This window comes from Nematolebias whitei, chromosome 14 (assembly GCF_014905685.2).
Source record: "Nematolebias whitei isolate Nwh7 chromosome 14, NemWhi1, whole genome shotgun sequence".
Lineage (NCBI taxonomy): Eukaryota > Metazoa > Chordata > Actinopteri > Cyprinodontiformes > Rivulidae > Nematolebias > Nematolebias whitei.
The window spans coordinates 9,424,564-9,444,754 of record NC_056511.1 but is presented as its reverse complement, the minus strand read 5'-3'; the positions used below and the strand labels follow the sequence as shown (position 1 = coordinate 9,444,754).

At 37.0% G+C, this 20,191-nt stretch overlaps 2 protein-coding genes across 3 annotated transcripts; one reads left to right on the top strand and one right to left on the bottom strand.

Annotated features, from left to right (window-relative positions):
- Positions 1 to 131: 131 nt before the first annotated feature.
- On the bottom strand, positions 132 to 9,261 carry zw10 (zw10 kinetochore protein). The gene is made up of 16 exons (XM_037687276.1): positions 9,065 to 9,261; positions 7,476 to 7,610; positions 7,295 to 7,396; positions 7,145 to 7,222; positions 6,439 to 6,598; positions 6,161 to 6,313; positions 5,749 to 5,946; positions 5,523 to 5,659; positions 5,267 to 5,449; positions 3,154 to 3,380; positions 3,004 to 3,075; positions 2,744 to 2,910; positions 2,433 to 2,563; positions 844 to 975; positions 436 to 638; positions 132 to 265 (listed from the first exon to the last, which is right to left on the bottom strand). Exons 1-16 carry the CDS (start codon positions 9,167 to 9,169, stop codon positions 145 to 147), a joined length of 2,304 nt encoding a protein of 767 aa, XP_037543204.1. The 5' UTR covers positions 9,170 to 9,261; the 3' UTR covers positions 132 to 144.
- A 603-nt stretch (positions 9,262 to 9,864) lies between these two features.
- Positions 9,865 to 17,450, top strand: mks1 (MKS transition zone complex subunit 1). Of its 2 annotated transcripts, none has more exons than XM_037687274.1 (18): positions 9,865 to 9,941; positions 10,033 to 10,157; positions 10,254 to 10,306; positions 10,433 to 10,600; positions 11,365 to 11,459; positions 11,670 to 11,795; positions 12,052 to 12,156; positions 12,487 to 12,595; positions 12,721 to 12,777; positions 13,011 to 13,053; positions 13,141 to 13,203; positions 13,289 to 13,359; positions 13,452 to 13,521; positions 13,609 to 13,716; positions 13,818 to 13,951; positions 14,234 to 14,316; positions 16,326 to 16,423; positions 17,309 to 17,450. In XM_037687274.1, exons 1-18 carry the CDS (start codon positions 9,865 to 9,867, stop codon positions 17,407 to 17,409), a joined length of 1,686 nt encoding a protein of 561 aa, XP_037543202.1. In that variant the 3' UTR covers positions 17,410 to 17,450. The 2 variants fall into 2 exon arrangements, with proteins under 2 accessions (XP_037543202.1, XP_037543203.1); XM_037687275.1 differs by having other exon boundaries at positions 11,362 to 11,459.
- Positions 17,451 to 20,191: the final 2,741 nt, after the last annotated feature.

Genomic DNA, 20,191 nt, shown 5'->3' with positions numbered 1-20,191 from the left:
CAGAACAGAAAAGGCAGAACATCTGAAATAAATTGGAAGTTGAGTTTCAATTAAACTCTGAAACAGTCTTATTTGCCAACAAGCAAAAAAACAAAACAAAAAAAAAAAACAAAAGTTCTTTGTCTTCTTTTTTTGTTCAAAAATCTATTTGATTTTGGTCAAAGCTGCAGCTCTCCTCTCTGTGTTCTGAAACAAAGCTCGGATCAGACTCTTCACCTCCGAACTGGAGAACTCCACCGCCAGCGGACCCTTCCCATCAGCCCACCTGCAGAGAACAAAGCGCGAGAGCTGAAACCGCTGTATTCAAGTTGTTTTAAAATACTAAAATGCCTTTTAATAAAACAAAATCTATTTTTGTCAGTTCTTCAGGTCAAATAATTCCTCTTTTCATGTTTTTACTCATTCAACATAAATCCTGAAAATTCTGCTCCGTACCGATCAACAATCTCCTGCAGGTTTGCCCGCAGCACGATGACAAGCTCTTTGAAAGTGCCCCACTTCTTCACATAGAGGGCCACTTCCTCCTGATATTTCCTATTTTTGTTCTCTTCAGCCAGAGGGATGAAGACCAGCGGACCTTCCTCAATGACGCTTTGGCACAAGGTGTGGAGGTGCTCCCCATCCTCAGAGGAAATATCCTGGAGGCAATAATACCAAAATATAAATTAATCGTTTTTTTCTGGATTCTATAAACAAAAAATGAAATCAGGAAAAACCACAACACCTGCATAAAGATATCTTGTTTTTAGGTTATTGTTATATTCAAAATATCTCAAGAGCGCCTCTGTATTTTTTAAAACTGGGCCTACAGTACATTATTGTAGAAGAGTAATAAAAACCAACCTCAAGCATCATGATTTTGGCAATAATCTCTGAAACAGCCGTGTTGAGGAGGTTGCCCATGGCTTTACAATAGATGCTGACAGGGAGGACGTCCTGCCACACCGTCCCCAGCTGCTTCAGCTGATGATTGACCTGTGATCAGATAGAGAGAAATCTGTACAGCGATAATCTGCGTAGAAATGAAAATAAGCTGGGTTTTCAAACATTAAAAAATATATATTTTTCTGACGAGAAAAATGCACGAAGGAGGTGGGGTCACCACAGACAATTATTGCCAGATCAGTTGGACGGCCATGGCTTTGTTGTTTTAGATCAAACCTTAATGCAAGAATAACAGTGAAGAAAATGGGGATGTTAATGGATTACGCCTCTATGATCTGTGCCACATGATGAGGTAATTGTAGACGTGAGCTACGCCATAATTAAAACAGAGATTTATTGAATTTGTCTGAGAGTTTAACAGCGGTTAGACTGTGCTGAATAACAGCTGATCTGTGACAAGAAACCCCACAGTGACTCTTCATTTTGTCTATTTCTGATTGTCAAATGAAACCAGAGTTCATATTTCAAAATTAGAACCAATAAGTTTTTTTTTTTTGGTTTGCTTTACACAACTAACACTGACTTCGACTTGTGATTTATCTTAAAATAAATATTTATTTTACAATATATTTTAACCGTACCATGTCTTTTCTTATTATAAGCTTGTAGTTTTGATAATTTGAACAAATAACTCAGAATTTTTTTTGTTTTGATGGGCAATAAAATGACGACGCTGACCTGCGTTGGCCAACCTGTTGTCGAGTGCTCAACATATTTGTCCATTCGTCCAACCCATTCTCTTTAACAAATGTAGCACTCTTGCAGTAAACTTTTTTCACATTTTACGTGCATGGGTAGTGGTTATAAAACTGTTAGTTAAAACCAGGATAGAAAAAAAAAAAACATTAAGAAAATTCATGGGAATAAGATGCACTGTTATTACTGATCTAGCGATCTATGATTGATTTTTCTGGTCTTGCAGTTCAAAGGTCACAGAATGATGCTGTAGAATAATACATTTTAAATGCATTTACTTTAATGTTACTTTTCTGACTACAAGTGTTTATAGACTTTAGAGAGTGGTACCGTTTTAAAGTTTATGTTTTGAGAGTTTATTTACCGATCGTGTCTCGATTAGTCATGTCTGAACTAGCACAGGTGGAACGTGTCGCTTCTGCTCACCCGTTACAACACTGGACGTTTCCCCTTTACAGGTAAAAAATTCTGACCGTTACCAGTTTTATAACTATATTTATGGTCATGAGTTTAGAAAACAAGTAGGGAATGCCTGCAGTAACCTTAACAGCTGGAGTAAATGTGGCTTTGCTAAGAGTTTTACTCAACATAGTTTTCTTGCCAACTGTGTCCCTTGGCACAGACATTGCCGTGCAGGCATACCCACAATGTTTGTGTGCAATGTTCAGAACTCAGGGAAGATATATTTTGTTGTTAAAATGTTGTTATATTGTTTTATTTCTGACTCCCCGACGGCCTCGGAACAGGTCGACTATCAAATTTCTCCTATCGCTTTTCATCTATCCTCTCACCTGTCTTACTGCTTTGCTGGCTGCGGTGTAGTTCTTTTCATCATCCAGGTTGCAGAAGTTGTGAGCGGTGGACAGTCTCTCCAGCAGATCAGCTCTCTGAATGTTCAGCTGCGCTAAGAAGCACTGAGCACCTACAAATGTGAGAGAAAACGGAAACTTGTGTCGACTTGAATATGCTCCATTTAAAAGAAATACGAACCAACGTTTGTTCAGATCAGTAGCTCTGCAGATACTTTTGTTTCTCAAAACGATGGAGGACATTTATTAACTCGCGACAACGTTGGTTAACTGATGTCGAACTATGTGCCTACCGAGCTTCCTGAATCCAGGCACCATGTCAACAAAAGTCGCAACACCTTCACTGAGGGGCTGTGGAAGATGGGCTCTGAAGTGGTGACCCAGAGTGAGCAGGTGGTGCGCAAGGTACATGCAGTTGTTGTGCTGAATGGCAGCTAGTTGAGGTAACTTGAGGTTTTCCCTAAATGAAGTAAAAAAAAGGAACAGAAGACAATTAATGTCCACAAGGTATTCATTAGGAACGCTGTATGTCGTGTGATGGAAGCATTCTTACTTATGGTATGTAGGCACGACGTCATAGAACAGCTGGAAAATGTTCCTCACTGTGAAGAAGAGCTGCAAGGCACTGAACAGACGAGAAACACCGATCAGTAGGTTGATGTATTCATTCATAAAACGAGGGTTTCTGAGTGATTAAACGTACCACTGCATGGAGCTTCCAACAGCTTCACACAGGGTGTTGAGCGCCAGCTCCATCAGCTGCTGCACCGACTCGCTGATGCGACAGGCGGGCAGACGCAGGCTGGAAGCAGACAACTGCTTCGAGTTCTCCAACGTCATCTCCTCCTTCACGGCCTCCTGCTGCTTCACCTTCGCCTCAGAACTTGGAGCAGGGAGCTTGGGCAAACGCAGCTTTGAATCTGGAGTGATCTAACAAGACATGTGGAAAACCAATGCAGCTTTAATCAAAACTCTGGAAGGTACAATGTAGGGTTAAAATCAAGAGTCATATCTTATTCTGCTTTTTTGTTTTGTTGTTTAATTTTTGCTTTCAAGCAGCCAGACATTTATGATCTTGATCAAGATTTTCCAAAGGCTTTCAGAAAGTTTTAATACATTTATTTAAATTTAACATTTGGCAAACTTTTTTGAAACTGATATTTTAGTCTAGTCCCTGATCATTTTCAAAAGAGTGTTTTAAAGCTTCTGAATTCAGGTGTAAAGACTCCTGAACTAGAAATGACCGAGTGTCATGTCAACATGTTCCAGACGCCTGAGCAAGAAGGAAAAAAAAGATCTTTAGGCATTTTAAGTCAAAACTCAAACCTTCCAGCAAAAGATCTTCTTCATAATATAAAATCGTATTTAAGCAGAGGCTGCTCATTTCTGACCGTCCCCAAATTATGTTACTCACAGAAAATGGCAATTTAGAGCTTAAAAAAAAAACGTAAAAATATAACAAAAGAAAATATTTTGGAGTGTTTTCAGCAGCATTACAAAGAATTGCACAAATGCAAGATTTAAACATTTGTTTAAACGTATATTCCACCCAAACAGGCAGATTTTCTATAACACTGTTTTGCAGGTGAAAAGGTATTAAAGTTTAAAATACAAGAACGTTTTTATGTGTGTATAAAGTAGGAAAGTGAAACATGTTTGGGATGGGTACTCTTTAAAAGCTGTAGGCAGCAGAGCTCTATAAGCAAAAAAAGAGTTGGAGCTGAGATGGTAAAAAAATAATAAATAAAAAAAGATGGTAGCCTAAGGCCAAGTTCACAATAACTGAAAGTTTTAGACAAGATCTGAGTGTCTCTACTAAATTATGACAATTTATTTCTGTACTACAACTGCAGTGAAAATGAACAAAACGCTCCAATGTATTTGAATGTACGTACTGAAATACTGCAAAAACACTGAGTATGAATGCATTAATGTACATAAACACTTAATAAAAATTCTTCCTTCTTCTTTCGGCTGCTCTTCTTCAGGGGTTGCCACAGCGAACTAACTCGCACGAAGACTTGGTGACTGGTCTTATGCCAGATGTCCTTCTTGACACAACCACAGACCACTGAGCTACCACAGCCCTCTGTGTGAGCAGGGAGCTGCTATCTAGGGCAACCAGGGAGCAGATGATGGGGGTTAAGGGCCTTGCTTAAGGGCCCAGAGTGGGGCAAATGAGGGTGGAGGAAGGTGTGGGTGTTTCACCTTTCCCACCCACATTTTGATGTTGTCGGTCCAGGGAGTAGAACCGGCGACTTTCTCAGATCCACCTTCTCTAACCTCTGTCATCGCTCCCACTTAAAAGTCTTAAAACACTTTTTAAACATTGCTTAAAAAAATCAACTAGAATAATTTAAGTGTTTGATTTACAAAGGAAAAACTCTCTGGCTGCCAGCAAAAGGATTCACGGTGGAAAGTCTCTACAAGATGGCCTAACCCTGTGGGCGGGTGAAGATGTCTGAAGGAGGAGAGTTTAGAAGCTTTGTGATATGCTGCTCTTAGATCGTTAGCCCTCGTCTCTGTGAGGCTCACTGGTGTTCGATTGTGTTGTTTGCATGAGAGCAGAATAAAAAAACCTATTCAACTTGCATCTGACGCCTTGGCTACACTTTCCATCTGTTATTTAAGATAATCCAAGTAAATGAATTTTAAATTTTTTTTCCTAAGTGTTCACTAAACAATTAAATTGGAAAAAAGTTTGTTTAATCATTTTATATGACGGTGAATACTCAGTTATTTCTCAGTTCTATTCAAGTTGAGGCGATGTTACCAAAGTGTTTATATTCCGACATTCCGTTCGAACTCAGACGTACTTTAATGGTGTTGTGCATCTTGGAGGTCATCAGTTTGCGCGCTGCCACAATAACATCTCTGCACTTCTTGCTGGCGAAGTGACAGTTGACGTCTCTGGCATATCTGAGCAGGTCTGTGGAATCACCCTGCAGATACTCCATCTGCTTCAGGGCCTTCTCAAACTCCTCCGTTTCTTTAATTACCTTGAGCAAAAAGAAATGATTCAATTTAAATCTAACTTTGATTAACACGAAGTAGTGTCATTTTTATACATACGGTGATGTATTTCTCCAGCTCATTGCTGTTGGTTGGGATGGAGTACACGAGACACTCGTGGATGATACACTGCGACATTTCTTCCCAAATCAACTCTCCCAGGATGGCCGAGAGCTTTTTATTGCCGATGGACACGTCTGAAATAAACATGATTTCAGCCTCATTGTATTTTGACACACAGAAGAAAAGTGCGTCCTGAAAGCTTCTTCAGATTTAACCTCTTTACCCAGCAGGTGAGAGTGCAGTGTCTTGAGCACTAGAAGTAGTTTACTGTACACTTGTGAAGGAGTGGATTGCTCCTCATGGCTCTCTTCAAAACGTTGCAAAGCCAGCATGGTTCCCTCGCCCTGCTGCTCTGATACTCTCACTGACAGAGACGCATGCATCACCAACGGCTTCAACATGTACTTCATAAGCACCTGACCTGAACAACAGGAGATGCAAATAAAGAAAAAGCTCTCAACTTGGAGACAATGTACATTAGACAAAATCTGACAATATTACTTTAATGTATTTGTATTGTTATAAGTGTAAACACCTTTTAAAGCAAGAATGATATACGTATTTGAGGACAATGTGTCTAGATTAGATACTCTAATAAACAAAAGAACAATCAGTTTAGTTTTGGCCAACATTACTGAAGAGTTTGATTTTGTGCTGAAGGTCTCCTTGGATGGCTAGAGCTTGCAGAACGGAGCACAACAGAGCAGAAGGTTTGGATTCATCGTCTTTCCTGGAGGCATCATTCAGGATCAGATGAGCGTTCAGGAAGGACTTCTGGTCAGCAGAATCTGAGGAAAGATTATAATTGCAACCACATAGATCGACATGTTTTAAAAATATAGCAAAAAATAAATAAACCGTCTAAAGTTTTAATAACAAATGTGACAAAGAAATCGGTTTCTCGGGACCTCACCCTTCGAGGGTGGTAATTTCCAGATGACGAGGCGCTTCCATTCGTCTCCCAGGTGGTAAATTAGGTTCTCTCTCTGCACAGTCAGCTCGGAGCTCAGAGCACTGAGAAGAGACAGCTGAGCTGTTTTCCAGTCCTTCAGTAAATCCACACTCTTCCTTGCCTGAAAAAACATGTATTTAGTAGCATTACGGCTTCTGCATATTCTTTGTTAGAGTTGCCTGTTACACTCTGCTGTTTCAGTTGCACTGGCCTCCTATCGATTAAAGTCCAACTTAAGACTCTGGTTTTGACGTTAAGAGCTTTACAAGAACAAGTAGCAAGGGACACCATAGTTTTGCGTTCATGCGTTCCCAGCTGGTTCCTGTTTTCAAGTGAACAGGACCTGCCAAGGCTGGAAACTAAAAGAGAAAGATGTTGCAGCAGTGACACCCCCAGACCCTTGAACTCTCACCCTCAGAGACTCTGTGTGGACTTGGAGGTCTTTATTAAAAAAAAAGCAGATAAACGTTCATTGTTGTTGTTTTTTTTAACTAGAGCACTTTTATGTGGTTTGTTACCATTTGCGCTTCAAGTTTACATTCTAATTGCCTCCTAGTTTTTGCTTTTGGGTGCCACTGATGGCTTGTTGAATGCAAGAACAATAACTTCCCTTTTTGGTTTCATGCCAAGTTTTAGTTTAGAGTTCCTTAATATAATCATTTCTCACCCTTTCTAGATGATTGGCAGCATCAACATAGTTCTTCTCCTGTAATGCTTTATTGAACTCCTCCATCGCACTGTGAAACTGAGTCACACACAACAAAGATCAAACACAGAAACATACAAACGCATGTTTGCTAAAATCATCTTAATTTACCTCTTTAAGGTGTTCAAGCATTTTTATGATATTAGTGTTTTTCTCCAGCTGCTGCTTAAGCTTTGTGTATTCATTCACAGCGACATGGATGTTCTGCTGCACCTGAGTCCACAGACAGAAAAATAAAACATTCACTCTTCTGCAAAGATAACATTTTACTTGTGAACAATTTCATACATACTTCAGTCTCAATGTGGATTTTAAGAGCCTCCATTTCTTTGGAAACTACATTAACCTGCAGCATTAGGTCCTCAGATGTTTGAAGGCTTGGTTGAAATTCACTGTACTTCTTATTCATCATGTCACATACTTCCTCCTGTAGAAAATACACAAGGAACAATGTGCAATTCAATCAGCGGTAAAACATATTTGTACCTAAACTTGTAAAGATTTATTTTAGCTCAGGCAATAATTGTCATGCAGGTATGAAACACAATGCTGAAAATGGATTTTTATTTGACTGCGAGAAAGGAGCCTTTTCACTGCCTTTTTTTTTTTTGTGTGTGGTTGCATGTAGATCATGTTACATCAAGTTAAAATGGGGAAAAGGCTCTTTTTTAAATGATCAATTCAATTCAGTTCAATTTAGTTTATTTATATAGTGCCAAGTCACAACCCAAGTTATCTCAGGGCATTAAACAAAAACATACACATACATTATAAATGCCAGTTAGTAAAGTTATCTACATATCTAAGGAAGGAAGGAAGCCAGCAGACTGATCAAATAGGACTGCATTATTTCAAAGACAACAGAAAAAGTTAAGAAATTAAATGTAAAAAAGAAGTATTTTTCCCCCCACAATAAAAATAGGTTTCACGATCTGTAACACAAATGGATTCTGATTTACTAATCTCAAGTATTGATTTAGAACTGAACTAGTTGCAAAAAAGGCTTGCATGCCAGAAAAGAAGTTGTGAAACTGGGATTTTTAGTCCTTCACAAATACATTTTTCACAAATTATAAACTATATAGTATAGTGTTGATTCTTTGTTAATTAGGGGACACTTTATCCAGATTTGTCAAGTCTAATTTGCTCCAGTTTTAGAGGGTTTGCATGTAGTAAAATCAGTGAAAAAGCAAACAGCATGGTTGAAATTACAGATGAATAATGCAAAATCCTATTTATCAGCCAGCTGTACAAGGTTTAGTAACAATAATAAACTGAGTGTCTAAATATTATGACACATACATTAACTGCTCATCCACATGGACTTTTCACCAGCTATTCACTAGTATTTTTAGCTGAAGCATGGTAGAGATGGTTTGACAATGCTCACATAGAAAAACCTCACAAGGATAACAATACAAGAAAAAAAAGTCCTGATGCATCACAGTAATCCAGGTAGAGAAATCTAACAGGTTAAGTTAGGTCCTCTGGACGGATTCTTCTTCAAGAAAGAATGTTCAGTTTTACAATAAGTAGTCAGCATACGACCGGATGTTGCTCCATTAATTGCAAAAAGATACCCACATACTTCTGACTTATCTCCTCCAGTTACATTAAGTTTATGCATTCTGACGAACGTTGCACAGTAATTTAGTGCACCAGAGGAAAATACTGTACTGTCTGCACAAGTGGGTCTAAGTTCTGCTAGCATAAACATACTAAAATTGCATTTAATTTGCTTCAAGATACTCTGTAATCGTTAAAATTCAGGCCACAGATTCGTCCAAGCCAGTGTTTATAGTTTATCTGACATACGCAAACTGCTAGCTGCTAACAGCTGGTCAAAACTTTACTTAGCTAATGCTATGCTAGTAAGATTACCTTCGTGTCCTCCACTTTTCGAGAGATTTTGCTTATTTTGCTGGACAAGTCCTCCTTCTCCAGTTTGCCAGAGCTGGCGAGCACTTCAGTCACAAAGGAAGACATGTTGTACAAAAGAGTTTTGATATTTTAACAACACTCTGACACATCAGCACAACAACATCTTTGACCCGCGCCTACGAAGTCCCGCCTCTTTTTTCTTCTTCGTCGTTTTTTTTCATGCAGCATTTACTGCCATCAACAGTTGGATCATTTTACGCCTGAATCTCAAAACAACGTATGTTTTTGAAATACTTTTTTCAAAATTAGAAGAAAAAAAAATAGTATATCAATCAGATTGTAAAGTCGTTTTATGAAACAAACAATTGAACAGTAAATTACTAAGTCTTAGTTTATAAATCCTTCTCATTGTTTATAAGCTATATTACGAGATTATATTTTTCAATGGAAAAAAAAAAACTTGTTTACAGTAAATTCGTTGTTTCTTGTTAATTAATTTTTTCTTGTAACTGCACCTATTACCACTAGGTGAGGGTAACGCTCTAGCATGAGAGTTTAAATCATCAATTTCTTACCACGAAGAAGAACGAACAGGAAACAGGAAGGGTTTCTATAGAAACGACAACTATTCAACGTAGTCTTTTTTTTATCATCTCGTAGCTGTTACTTACCGCATCCACTACTTGGTCAATTTATCTTCCACTTACAGACATTAGGATAGTCCTGTTAACAAGTCTAAAGTTTACTTGGGAGTGTAGAATCTGCTTGTAAACCAGCCGTCGTGGATGTTGGCTTGAATCATGGCTGACTGTTGGAACACAGATACCGGAGACTCCGTGTATCGGTCCAGGGATGCTGTCAAGAACTTGAAAATAAAGTAAGCAGCGAAACGTATAAATAGCTTGTTTTTGCTAGTGTGTCGTGTTGGGTGATTTATGTGTGAGATCTCTGTTGTGTTTTTACTTTAGAGTGCGTGTAGAGAGGGTGACCTCTTCAGCAGCATTCTCTCAGCATCTCCAGCACCAGGTTCTGTCCCAGCAAGAAGACAGGATGGGCATTGAACTGCAGACCCTCATATCACAAGTTCAGACAGGTACATAAATTAATGAATGGACTAATAGTGACTGGAAGTAATACATTTTACAAGTGTTTTAGTTACTGTAGATTTATATTGTTCTTCTGCTGACAGGTGATAATGAAGAGGAGGTTGTTGTAGGCTGGCAGGAGAAACTGTTCAGTCAGGTAGACTTTTAAGTGTTTATTATCTAATTTCACTGCTTATTATGATTTAAATAACCAAAAGTTCAAAAGTCATAAATTATATTTCCTTTATAATTTCACGCGTGCTGTTACTAATTTTTGTTCCAGTATGAAATGGAGCTGTTTCAAAATGAGGCAGCATGTCAGACACCTTTAGACCGCCAGTACCACGCAGAAATCAAGGCCCTTCTTAAGGCCAAGGGGCAGCGTAATCGCAGGATCTTCACATACACGGATCATGACCGCTACACCCACTGTCTTCCACTCCAACAAATGGTATGTCGATGATGTCAATGGATTCAAAGCTGTCACGTAACAATACAAAGTAAAGCATTCCATTTGCATACAAAAGTCGAGCTTAAATACATTTTATTAGAAACATGAGATTATAAATGTGTATTATTTTTGTGTCTTTAGTAGATTATCATGCTTGCTGTTGAATATTTTAATAACTAATTGAAAATCTGGATATGGTACATATTGAAAGTTCAAAAACAGATTGCTGTATGTGTTATGTCTCATTACTTTAATCTAGTAGATAGTTATTATTGACATTTTTCAGTGTGTACAGTGTCAGACAGTTATTGAATTAAAATTGTAGTTTTTCCTGGATGCTTGTCAAAAGAATAAAAGTAGAATAAGATTAATTGTAATTTCTTTATTTTGGCCACCTTATGCTCTAATTCAATCCCTCACCATTTTTGCTTATCTTTGCTATGTTTCGTTTTGCAAATGTTATGCGCATGTTTTAAATATTTATAAAGATGTCACAAGTAATTATGTTTGCCTCTGATGCAAAAAAGACCAAAACTCATGTCTGAGATTGCCCAGTCCAAGGTGATTGTTACCCAGTTTCTGTTCTTTCCTTTTAATTTGTAGCTTTACTTGTAATTTCTTTAATTGAATCGTTCTGTCATGGTACTGAAACAAGGTATCTCAACATCAAAGCAAATGTCTCAGACTTAAGCAATCATTGTTTGTGATGTTTTAAAGCTAACTGTTTTATTGTAAACGCTGATTGCTTTTAATCTTGAAAGCAGGATGCTGACTTACTGTTCACATCAAAATCGGGTCCCACCTTCCTGGCCGAGAGGATGGCCAGCGTGAGACACAGACGACCAGAAAGACGCACCACGTACGTGAAGGACCGTCTTGTTTTATCAGATCATATTGTTTGTCTTTTTTTTTTAATTCTCAGAGTTACCTGTGGGACTTGCTATACATACATTTGTAAAGTTAAGACCAATTTATTTACAGACACTCGTCAAATTAAAGTTTTCTTTTTTTTTTTAATAAATGTAAAGTTCAACAGGGGATAAAATACATTATCTGCTATGTTTTGCAGGGATAGTATCCCTAAGTCAAGAATCATCAACTGGGAACCCACAGAGGAGTTTGTGAAGAGAAGTCATGTGGTGAATAACGCCATGCAGACCATGCACATCATGGGAGACCTGGGCCCAACTGGGAGGTAAATTCCTAAACCGTATTTCTGCCCCCTAAATATATTGTATTGTTTGGTGTGGAAACTGATAAGTAAACACTCATAAGTGGACCTCATTTGTTTAGATTTATCTGGTATTAATGTAGGATGATGCTGCATCTTGGTCAAATAAAACAGTTTTGCTAGATTTGATGAATGATTATTTTTTGTCTAGTACCAAGTTTCATTGGATGTTGACTGTAATCATCTTTCTGTCTCATCGTCTCTGTTCTTATTGTTAAAGCCTCGGCCAGAAAGAGAACGAGTGTCTGCTGGTCACTGTACGAACAGATGGCAGTGGAACAGTTATTGTAAAACCAGATTTCAACAAAGGCAGAGCGCCTTACAGGCAAGTTCACGACACATCATCATGTAAATATTATAGTACTTTTTCATCCATCCATCTATTTTCTTTACCTGCTTTTTCCTTTCTGGGTCATGGGGAGCGAGAGGTGGGGGACGTGCTGGAGAGGGTGCAAGTCCATCACAGGGACACAGAGACGAACAATTATTCACACCTTTCACTCAAAACTTTCTGAATTTTTAGAGCCACCAGCTGCTCAATTGATCCAATTTAAAATATGACAAAAAATAAATTAAAAAAGGGGAGGGGGGGCAAAACTTTTACAACAATAAAAGATATTCAGCAAACATAAAGTGATATTTATGTGCTTTGCAGGATTATAACAGAGGGTGAGAAGAGAGAAGTATGGCGTCTAACTTTGGAGAATGTATCCGCAGCCATGAAACCAGAGGAGAAAGGAAGGGAGCAGAACATGTACAAAGATGTCAGTAAACATCTCCTTTGTTTTACAAAAAGAAGAACAGTAGCTGTTTTTGCTTAACTGCAAGCAACTGTGAAGTCAGTTTACAGATAAAATGAGACGAACTTGTTCACCTTGTATGTTTGCAGCTGTATGTGAGGCACAAGGAGTACCTCAGTAGTCTTGTTGGACAGGACTTTGAAATGGTAGGCTATTAAATAAAATAAACAAAATGCTCAAGATGGCTCAAGGTTACATATTCAGACTGTTTTTTTTTCCTCAAATCTTTGCAAAATTGTAACCACTTTATTTATTATAATGTACGACTCTTTTGGCATTGATGGTTTTAAATTATTCTGATTGATTAATGACACTAGATCAAATTGGTTCGTTGTGGCATTGCAAACATTTCTGCACTAACAAGATGTTTGTCCTTCAGCCTCCTGTTGGTACTCTGCGTTACGTGATGAATGGAGAGATTGGTGAGCAAGACAGCAGGGATCGTTATGACAAATATCTATTAAAACTAACAGTTGAAAATTGACACTTTTTTTTCTTCTTCTTTCTAGTTTCAGCTAAAGGTTTTGAGTATGATAACCTATATATCCACTTCTTCATGGATCTTCCCAATAGTGAGTCATTAATCAGTATTTTGGTTTTTGTTTTGTGTTCCTGCTCTCAGTTTGCTGCATTAACTTGTGTAATTTTTTTTAAAAGATTGGTCCAGCTTGCCTTTTTATACTCTGTCAGGCGTTACCCAAACCTGCCGAACCAAATCAATGGGAAAGGTTTGTATTTTATGTAACAAACTGCCTTGTTATTAGCTTCAGAGGATGGCGATTGAAAGTTGTTAAACCCAGAATTTGATTTCTGCCGACAGGAAAATGTAGCTTTCTTCAGTTACCCATTCAACCTTGAGGCTTTTTACATGAGTGAAAAAGAAAGTGACGGTTAGTAAAAGCCTTTAAATGTTACACTGAAATGGTTCAATGCATAAAAAACTAGACTGATATGTGAGTTTCTTTTTGTATTTTCAGAGTTAATTCCCCAGTGGCCAGTGCTTTACTTCAAGGTTCTTTCTCTTGACTCCTGGCAACGCTATCGAACTGAGGGTTATGGCTACCTGCTTTTTCCTGCCCTACCTGGTACACTGCATCCAGAAATTATTGTCAAATGCTCTACAGTTCATTAAACTAATTGGTCTTAATCTCTTGCATCGCACATTCTGTTTCTGTATGCACACCAGGTAAACACACAGTGACGTGTCAAACATGGCGACCTCTTCAGACCGGGACGGTTTCTGCACTGAGGCGCTTCTTTATCGGCGGTTCTGCAGAGCTTGAAGATCTCAGCTACGTCAGAACACCTGGAACCTTCAAGGTGGGCTCAAAATTTATAAACAACACATAAAGTCCAACAATGTTATAAAAATATAATATTATATACCGGTAATATAATAATAATTTTTATTAGAAAATTGTTGAAATGTATTATTTAATATACACAATTATGGTTGTAAAATACATTTTTCATTTCCAAATGCATGCATGCTGAGCTATAACAAACCCAGTGGATTAGAAAGGAAATTATTTGAAGAATGAAGGTCCTGATTATTTACATATTAATGGTTATGCACTGTAATATATTTGTGTCTGGCTTCAGGGGGAGAGGTTGAGTCGTTTTGGCTTTTGCACCCAAGCCACAGGAAGTGTCTCCTTTAATCTGCACTGCATGCAGCAAGCCAGGTGAGCAGGTAGTGGGATAAACCATGTCATGTCATGCATCCAGCAAACTATAAAATAATATACGAGTAATACAACTAGAGAAATTGCATTTCCTGCAAAAATGCAGTGTGAATGCTTATTGCAGAAGAACTTTCTGAAAAACATCTGAAATAAGCTAAAAGAAAAAACATCTGAAATTAGCTAAAAGAAAAAACATCTGAAATAAGCTAAAAGAAAAAACATCTGAAATTAGCTAAAAGAAAAAGCATCTGAAATTAGCTAAAAGAAAAAAAACATCTGAAATTAGCTAAAAGAAAAAACATCTGAAATTAGCTAAAAGAAAAAAAACATCTGAAATTAGCTAAAAGGATTAACAAGCCTAATTTAGCAGAATAAAGCAGAAAGAACACAAATTTGCTGAATTAGCTTTAAATAAGCAGAAATGTGCACAAAAATTATGAGAATTAGCTAAAAAAAAAAAAAAGCTCAAATTAGCAAAAATAGCTAAAAGTAGCTGAAAAGGCAGAAATAAACTTAAACTACCAGAAGGAAGTGAAATGAGTTGAAATGAGCTATATATAAAAAAGTGAAATTAACTAAAAAAAAAAAATCTAAATTTAGCATAAAAACCGCTAAACAGAAGCTGAAATAGCAGAAAAAGCTGAAAGGAGCATAACGTCTTCATATCCGCTGTAAGACAGACTGCTACAAAAGATCCTTCCTGCCCGCAGCCATCAGCATCTATAACAAGTCTTTAATGAAACCAGGATGATGAGTTACAACAACATTTAATTTCCCTCTGGGATTAATAAAGTATTTTTTAATTGAATTGAATTGAGTTGAACAAGCTGAAATAAGCTAATTAGGTTGAAAGTAGCAGAAATTACCATGAAAAACTTGACTTTATCTGAAAGCAGCTAAAATTAGCACAAAAAAAAAAAAAAAAGCTAAAAACATAGCTGAAAAGGTAGAACAAGCTTAACTTAGCAGAAGAAAGCAGAAAAAACACGTTTGCCCAATTAGGCTGAAAGAAGCAGAAATGAGCACAAAAAGTGGAACTTATCTGAAAAAGCTGAAATTAGCTAATAACAGCTAAATAGTAGTTGAAATAGCAGAAAAGCTGAAACTTGCAGAAATAAGCTGAAAGGAGCATTACAAGTGACATTAGCAGAAATAAGTTAGAAGAAGCACAAAAATGTTGTAGTTAGCAGAAACAATTTGAAAGGAGCACAAATCAACTAAAAAAAACAGCTGAAAATAGCTGAAAAAAAGTTTAAATTTGCACAAGGAAGTTGAAAAAAGCTGAACCAGAAAAAAAAAAGGAGCAGTGAAAGGTTGTAAACAGATTTAAAGATTTTAAGGACATAAAATGAGCTCAATTCACTTTCTAGGAGAAAAAAAGTGTCAGAAAAGGCTAAAATATGTCAAAAAGCTAAAGTTGCACCAACACCAGCAGTTATAGCAGGATTGTCCTGAAAGAGCTGAATGTTTTGATTAATGATTTGTTGACATAGCTTGAAAACTGCGGAACAAGAATCACATCAGAAAAGGTGCGGACGAACAATGGATCACAATAGTGTGAATGCTTCATGAACATTCACACAATTACATTTTGTTGTTATCAGCTTATCGTACACATATTGTATTTGTTTGATGAGAGCAAGCGTTTTGAAATAAGTCACCTGTTTCTGCCAATATGCCACCAACACAATATGCTCTGATAATTTTTTTAAATGGAAAAAGATGCAGAAAGCTTCAAACAGAAAATTCACGTTATTTCCTTTTTTCTTGACTCTGTTAAATACAGCTCTAGCAATATTTCTGAGCAAACTTACAGATTGCATGCATGACACGTCACCTGTTTACATAGAATGACTGAAATATCAGAAGTCTTATTAAACTCCTACACTGGCAACGTGAAATGAAATGATTATTTATCTGCTTTATTCGAGGTTTTTCAATTGCTTGTGTCTAGTGTTCTGTGAGACAATAAAGTGTAGTTTAATGTCTCCATGTTTGGTTTGTTTCAGAGCCTTTGTTGACGCCACCTTACTGAAAAAGAGGAGACAGAAAGTTGTGGATCAGCTGGGAGGATTCAGTCAGCAAGGAGACGTTTGCAATGTGTTGGGTAAACATACTGACACAGAACTGGACTGTTCAGTTTTCAGTGAAATTACATTTTTGTTAAATGCTACAAAGTTTTAACTAAATATATTAAATTGTTAGTGAAGGGAACAGAGATGAGGGAATAGATGTGAATAATGACTTGTGAAATGAAAATTCATCTTCAGTGTTTAGCAAGTATTAAATTAACAGTGCATAAAATATACACAACACAAAATACATATTAGCGTACATATATATGTATGCTTACATCTATAAATAAACCCCTGTATTGGGAAATCAGCAACCTTTATTAAACTTGTTATTCATGAAGTCTTCAGCTGTGAATTCAGTGTCAAAGTGGCAATGAGGTCAGCTTTGTAAAAAAAATAATTATTTATATGAAATATATATATATTCTCTCTATAAAATCAAATATTATTTTGGGAAACAATGTAGCGTATGTCCAAGAAAACTCACAGCTGACGTCACATTATCAACTTGGTCTTTTTGCCATTGAACCACATTACTTTACATTTATTTATTTATTTATGTGGAGCTGACAATTTATTTATCACATCATATAGTGGTTCTATAATTTGCTACAGTCTCTCTAATCAGATTCTCAGTACAGTTTATGTATAAACCTCTAACAGTTTAAAATAATAATAATGCAATTCTGTTTAAGAATTCTAAATAAGTTTAAAGTCTGAATTAGGTGGAATTTGTTAGGTCATAGCTTGTCTTCAGTGCTTTTTCATAAATTGTGCATTCTTGCACTCTAGTTTGATTGGGCACTTGCAGAAATAAAAAGGATCCACAACTACCGGTAATTTTTTACAGCGCCGCTTAGGAAATGAAAAAGTTTAATCATGCTTGTGTTTTTGTTTGTCTGCTTTTCTTCTGTCAGAGGCCTTCCAAAGAGCCTACAGAAAGCTGCAGCAAGCCCGAGATAGCCTTCCACAAGACCTCATCCACTCCACCCAGCTCCAACAGGAATCTTCTGCATAGGTGTTGAAAATAAAGTTAAAAGAAGAAGCTATATCATTATAATATTGTAATTAGTGAATTTCACTCAAAAAGCAAAGCGCTGTCCTGATAATTTGGCCAGTGCATATATAGATATTAAGCTTTATGCCAATGGTGTAATGTAATATCTTGTTTTACTGGGATGTAACTTTTGTTTCAGATTTAAGAAGTCGCATTTGTAAAATTACAGGAAAATTTATACTTTTTTAAAGAAAGTTTGTAATAAATATTTTAATGTTACGTTTATATTTACTGTCACATAAAAAAGTATGATACAAAGGGTCATATTTTTAGAGTGTGTGTACTTTTTTACATGTGAATCAGCTACCAGTAATGAAGTGCCATACAATATGAGACTGGTTTTATACATTTTAATAGACAACTCACAAATAGTAATTAGAGAAATGGGTTATAAACGTTCACGATAGATCTAAAATTGACTTTTCTATGCGACATCGTAGTGTTTTTCATGCAGTTTACCATTGAAAACCAAATATATTCTTTAAATGGACAAACAAGAAAAGCCGCTTTGCATCTGCTTTGAGAAGTAGTGTTTAAATTGAATGATTTAAAGTGTAACAATGTCCATTTACATAACACAGTATGACAGTGTTTAACTCTAAAGAGTGCTGTCGTGATGGATTGAAGGATTCAAGGAAATTATGTATACAAGGTCCCAGTTACATCCAACAAAAGTATTAAAATGTAAAAGAAAAACAGTTCATATTTTAGATCTTATTACTAAGAAAAACGTTAATAAAAATACTCTAAGCACTAGTAGCATAAAATAGATGGGAGAACTACATGGGAACAAGATAGAAATTTGCCATCTTTGTATTTAGTTCATTCATTCAACCTTTATTTATACATGTTAATCCCATTGAGCCTTGGGGACTCATTTACAAGAGAGACCTGATTTCTTAACAGAGTGATGACAACAGTGAGCAACAACAACAATATACAGTCATAAAAGAGGCATACAAAATTTAAATTTCTTTTTTATTTTTTACATATCAAAACAATAGCAACCAAATGGACAGTCAGATGGAAAAGTAGCAAAAAAAAAAAAAGAACAGCTAGATTATAAGGCGGAGTAGAAAACTAAAAACAGGAACATGTCTGCATTGTTTGTTTGCCAGGAACTTAACAGATGTTTAAAGCCACTGTAGCGAGGTCAAGGTCGAGAGCTTCAGATCAGCCGTGGCTGCAGCACGGTTGCAGCGATGGGCTTTCCTCGGTGCGCACACCTACACTGTTGAATTTAAAGGGACAAAGCTACAAACGCAGATGGACATTCACGCCTTCCACAAATGCAAACCACTGATCCAGCAACTGTGTTTCACGTTGCACAAGTGGAACCCCTGCCTGTCACACGTGCTCAGGTGAAAAAGAAAAATTCAAGAGATAGAAGTATTTTACCCTGATGCATGCTCAATAATCCAGGTAGAAAAATCTAAAAAAGTTAAATCTGGTCCTCTGGACATTCAAAAAAACAAAACAAAGCAAATCAACAAAAAAAATGTAGAAACGTTTCGTCTCTCATCCGAGAGACTTCCTCAGTCTGAGGAGCTGTATTCAGCTCAGTCTCTTAAATAGCACCGTCTCAGGGTGGATCAACCAGTTTTGCTGCTGACAACCAAAACCAGCTGATCACATGCTCAAGAAGGACCATCAGCATAACAATGGATCATTAGCACACTGATGGCTGTTTACTGTTCACAGAGGGCTGAGTGATACTAGCAATCACAGCATTGTAAGAGGGGGACAGTTGAACCCGGAGGCCTCCACCCCTGTTTAATGATGGACGGTTTCTTTTCACAAAGATGGCCTCCTTTACTCCTCTCTCAAACCATTGTTCCTCTCTGTCCAGGATGTGAACATCTTCATCCCTGAAGTATTTTACGTTTCACAAATCATCTTGGGGGGCCAGAAAAGATGTCAACAAAGGCCACATTTGGCCCCTGGGCCTTGAGTTTGACACATATGCAGTAGACACATGCACTGATGACAATTCATAGCACTTTCACTTTCATAAGTTGGTTGGACTCTGCTGGGATGACTAAAAAGACTAGAGTGAGAGGAGTTTTTACGACATTTTATGCAGAATTGGTCACAAAACCACCTCATTCCATGCACCAGTATAATTGTTGCTGACCTCCGAATGCTATTATGGTCATTTGCAGAAAGGTGATGCCATTTCACCTTCAGTTGCTGGATAAAATATTTTCTCTTATCATCATTATTCATCCTTTGTAGCAAAAATGTACAAGTTTAAAATAGGATGGCCTGGGAATTTATCAAGTATTAAAATCACTGTTGGGTTGTTGTAATAGATGACACTAATTCTGATGGGCGAAAAGCAGCAGTCAGAAAAAATGAACTAAAAAAAGGAAATTATTCAAATGGATTTGAAAAAATAACAGAAAATAAATTAGCCACACAGCTATTAACGTATGTGCATTACACAGACTGAAATAAAACAATTTACAGCATGTTATTTGCGTATTGTGTTGACACAGTTACCTAGGATGAGTACGGTGAAAACAAAACAATAATCAAGCAAAAATAAATTGAATTTATTTATTTAAACTGATGCATCTATTTGTTTTCCGGTTACCATGACAGCAGCTTTTGTTATCATCATTAATATCTTTTAAAATGTTGTTCGGTTTTAAAAATAGAGTTCCACAGTTTATCTTGTAGTTCAGATTAATACTCTGGACAGCGATCGACATCTGTGAGCTGAGCTCGGTAGAAATTACTT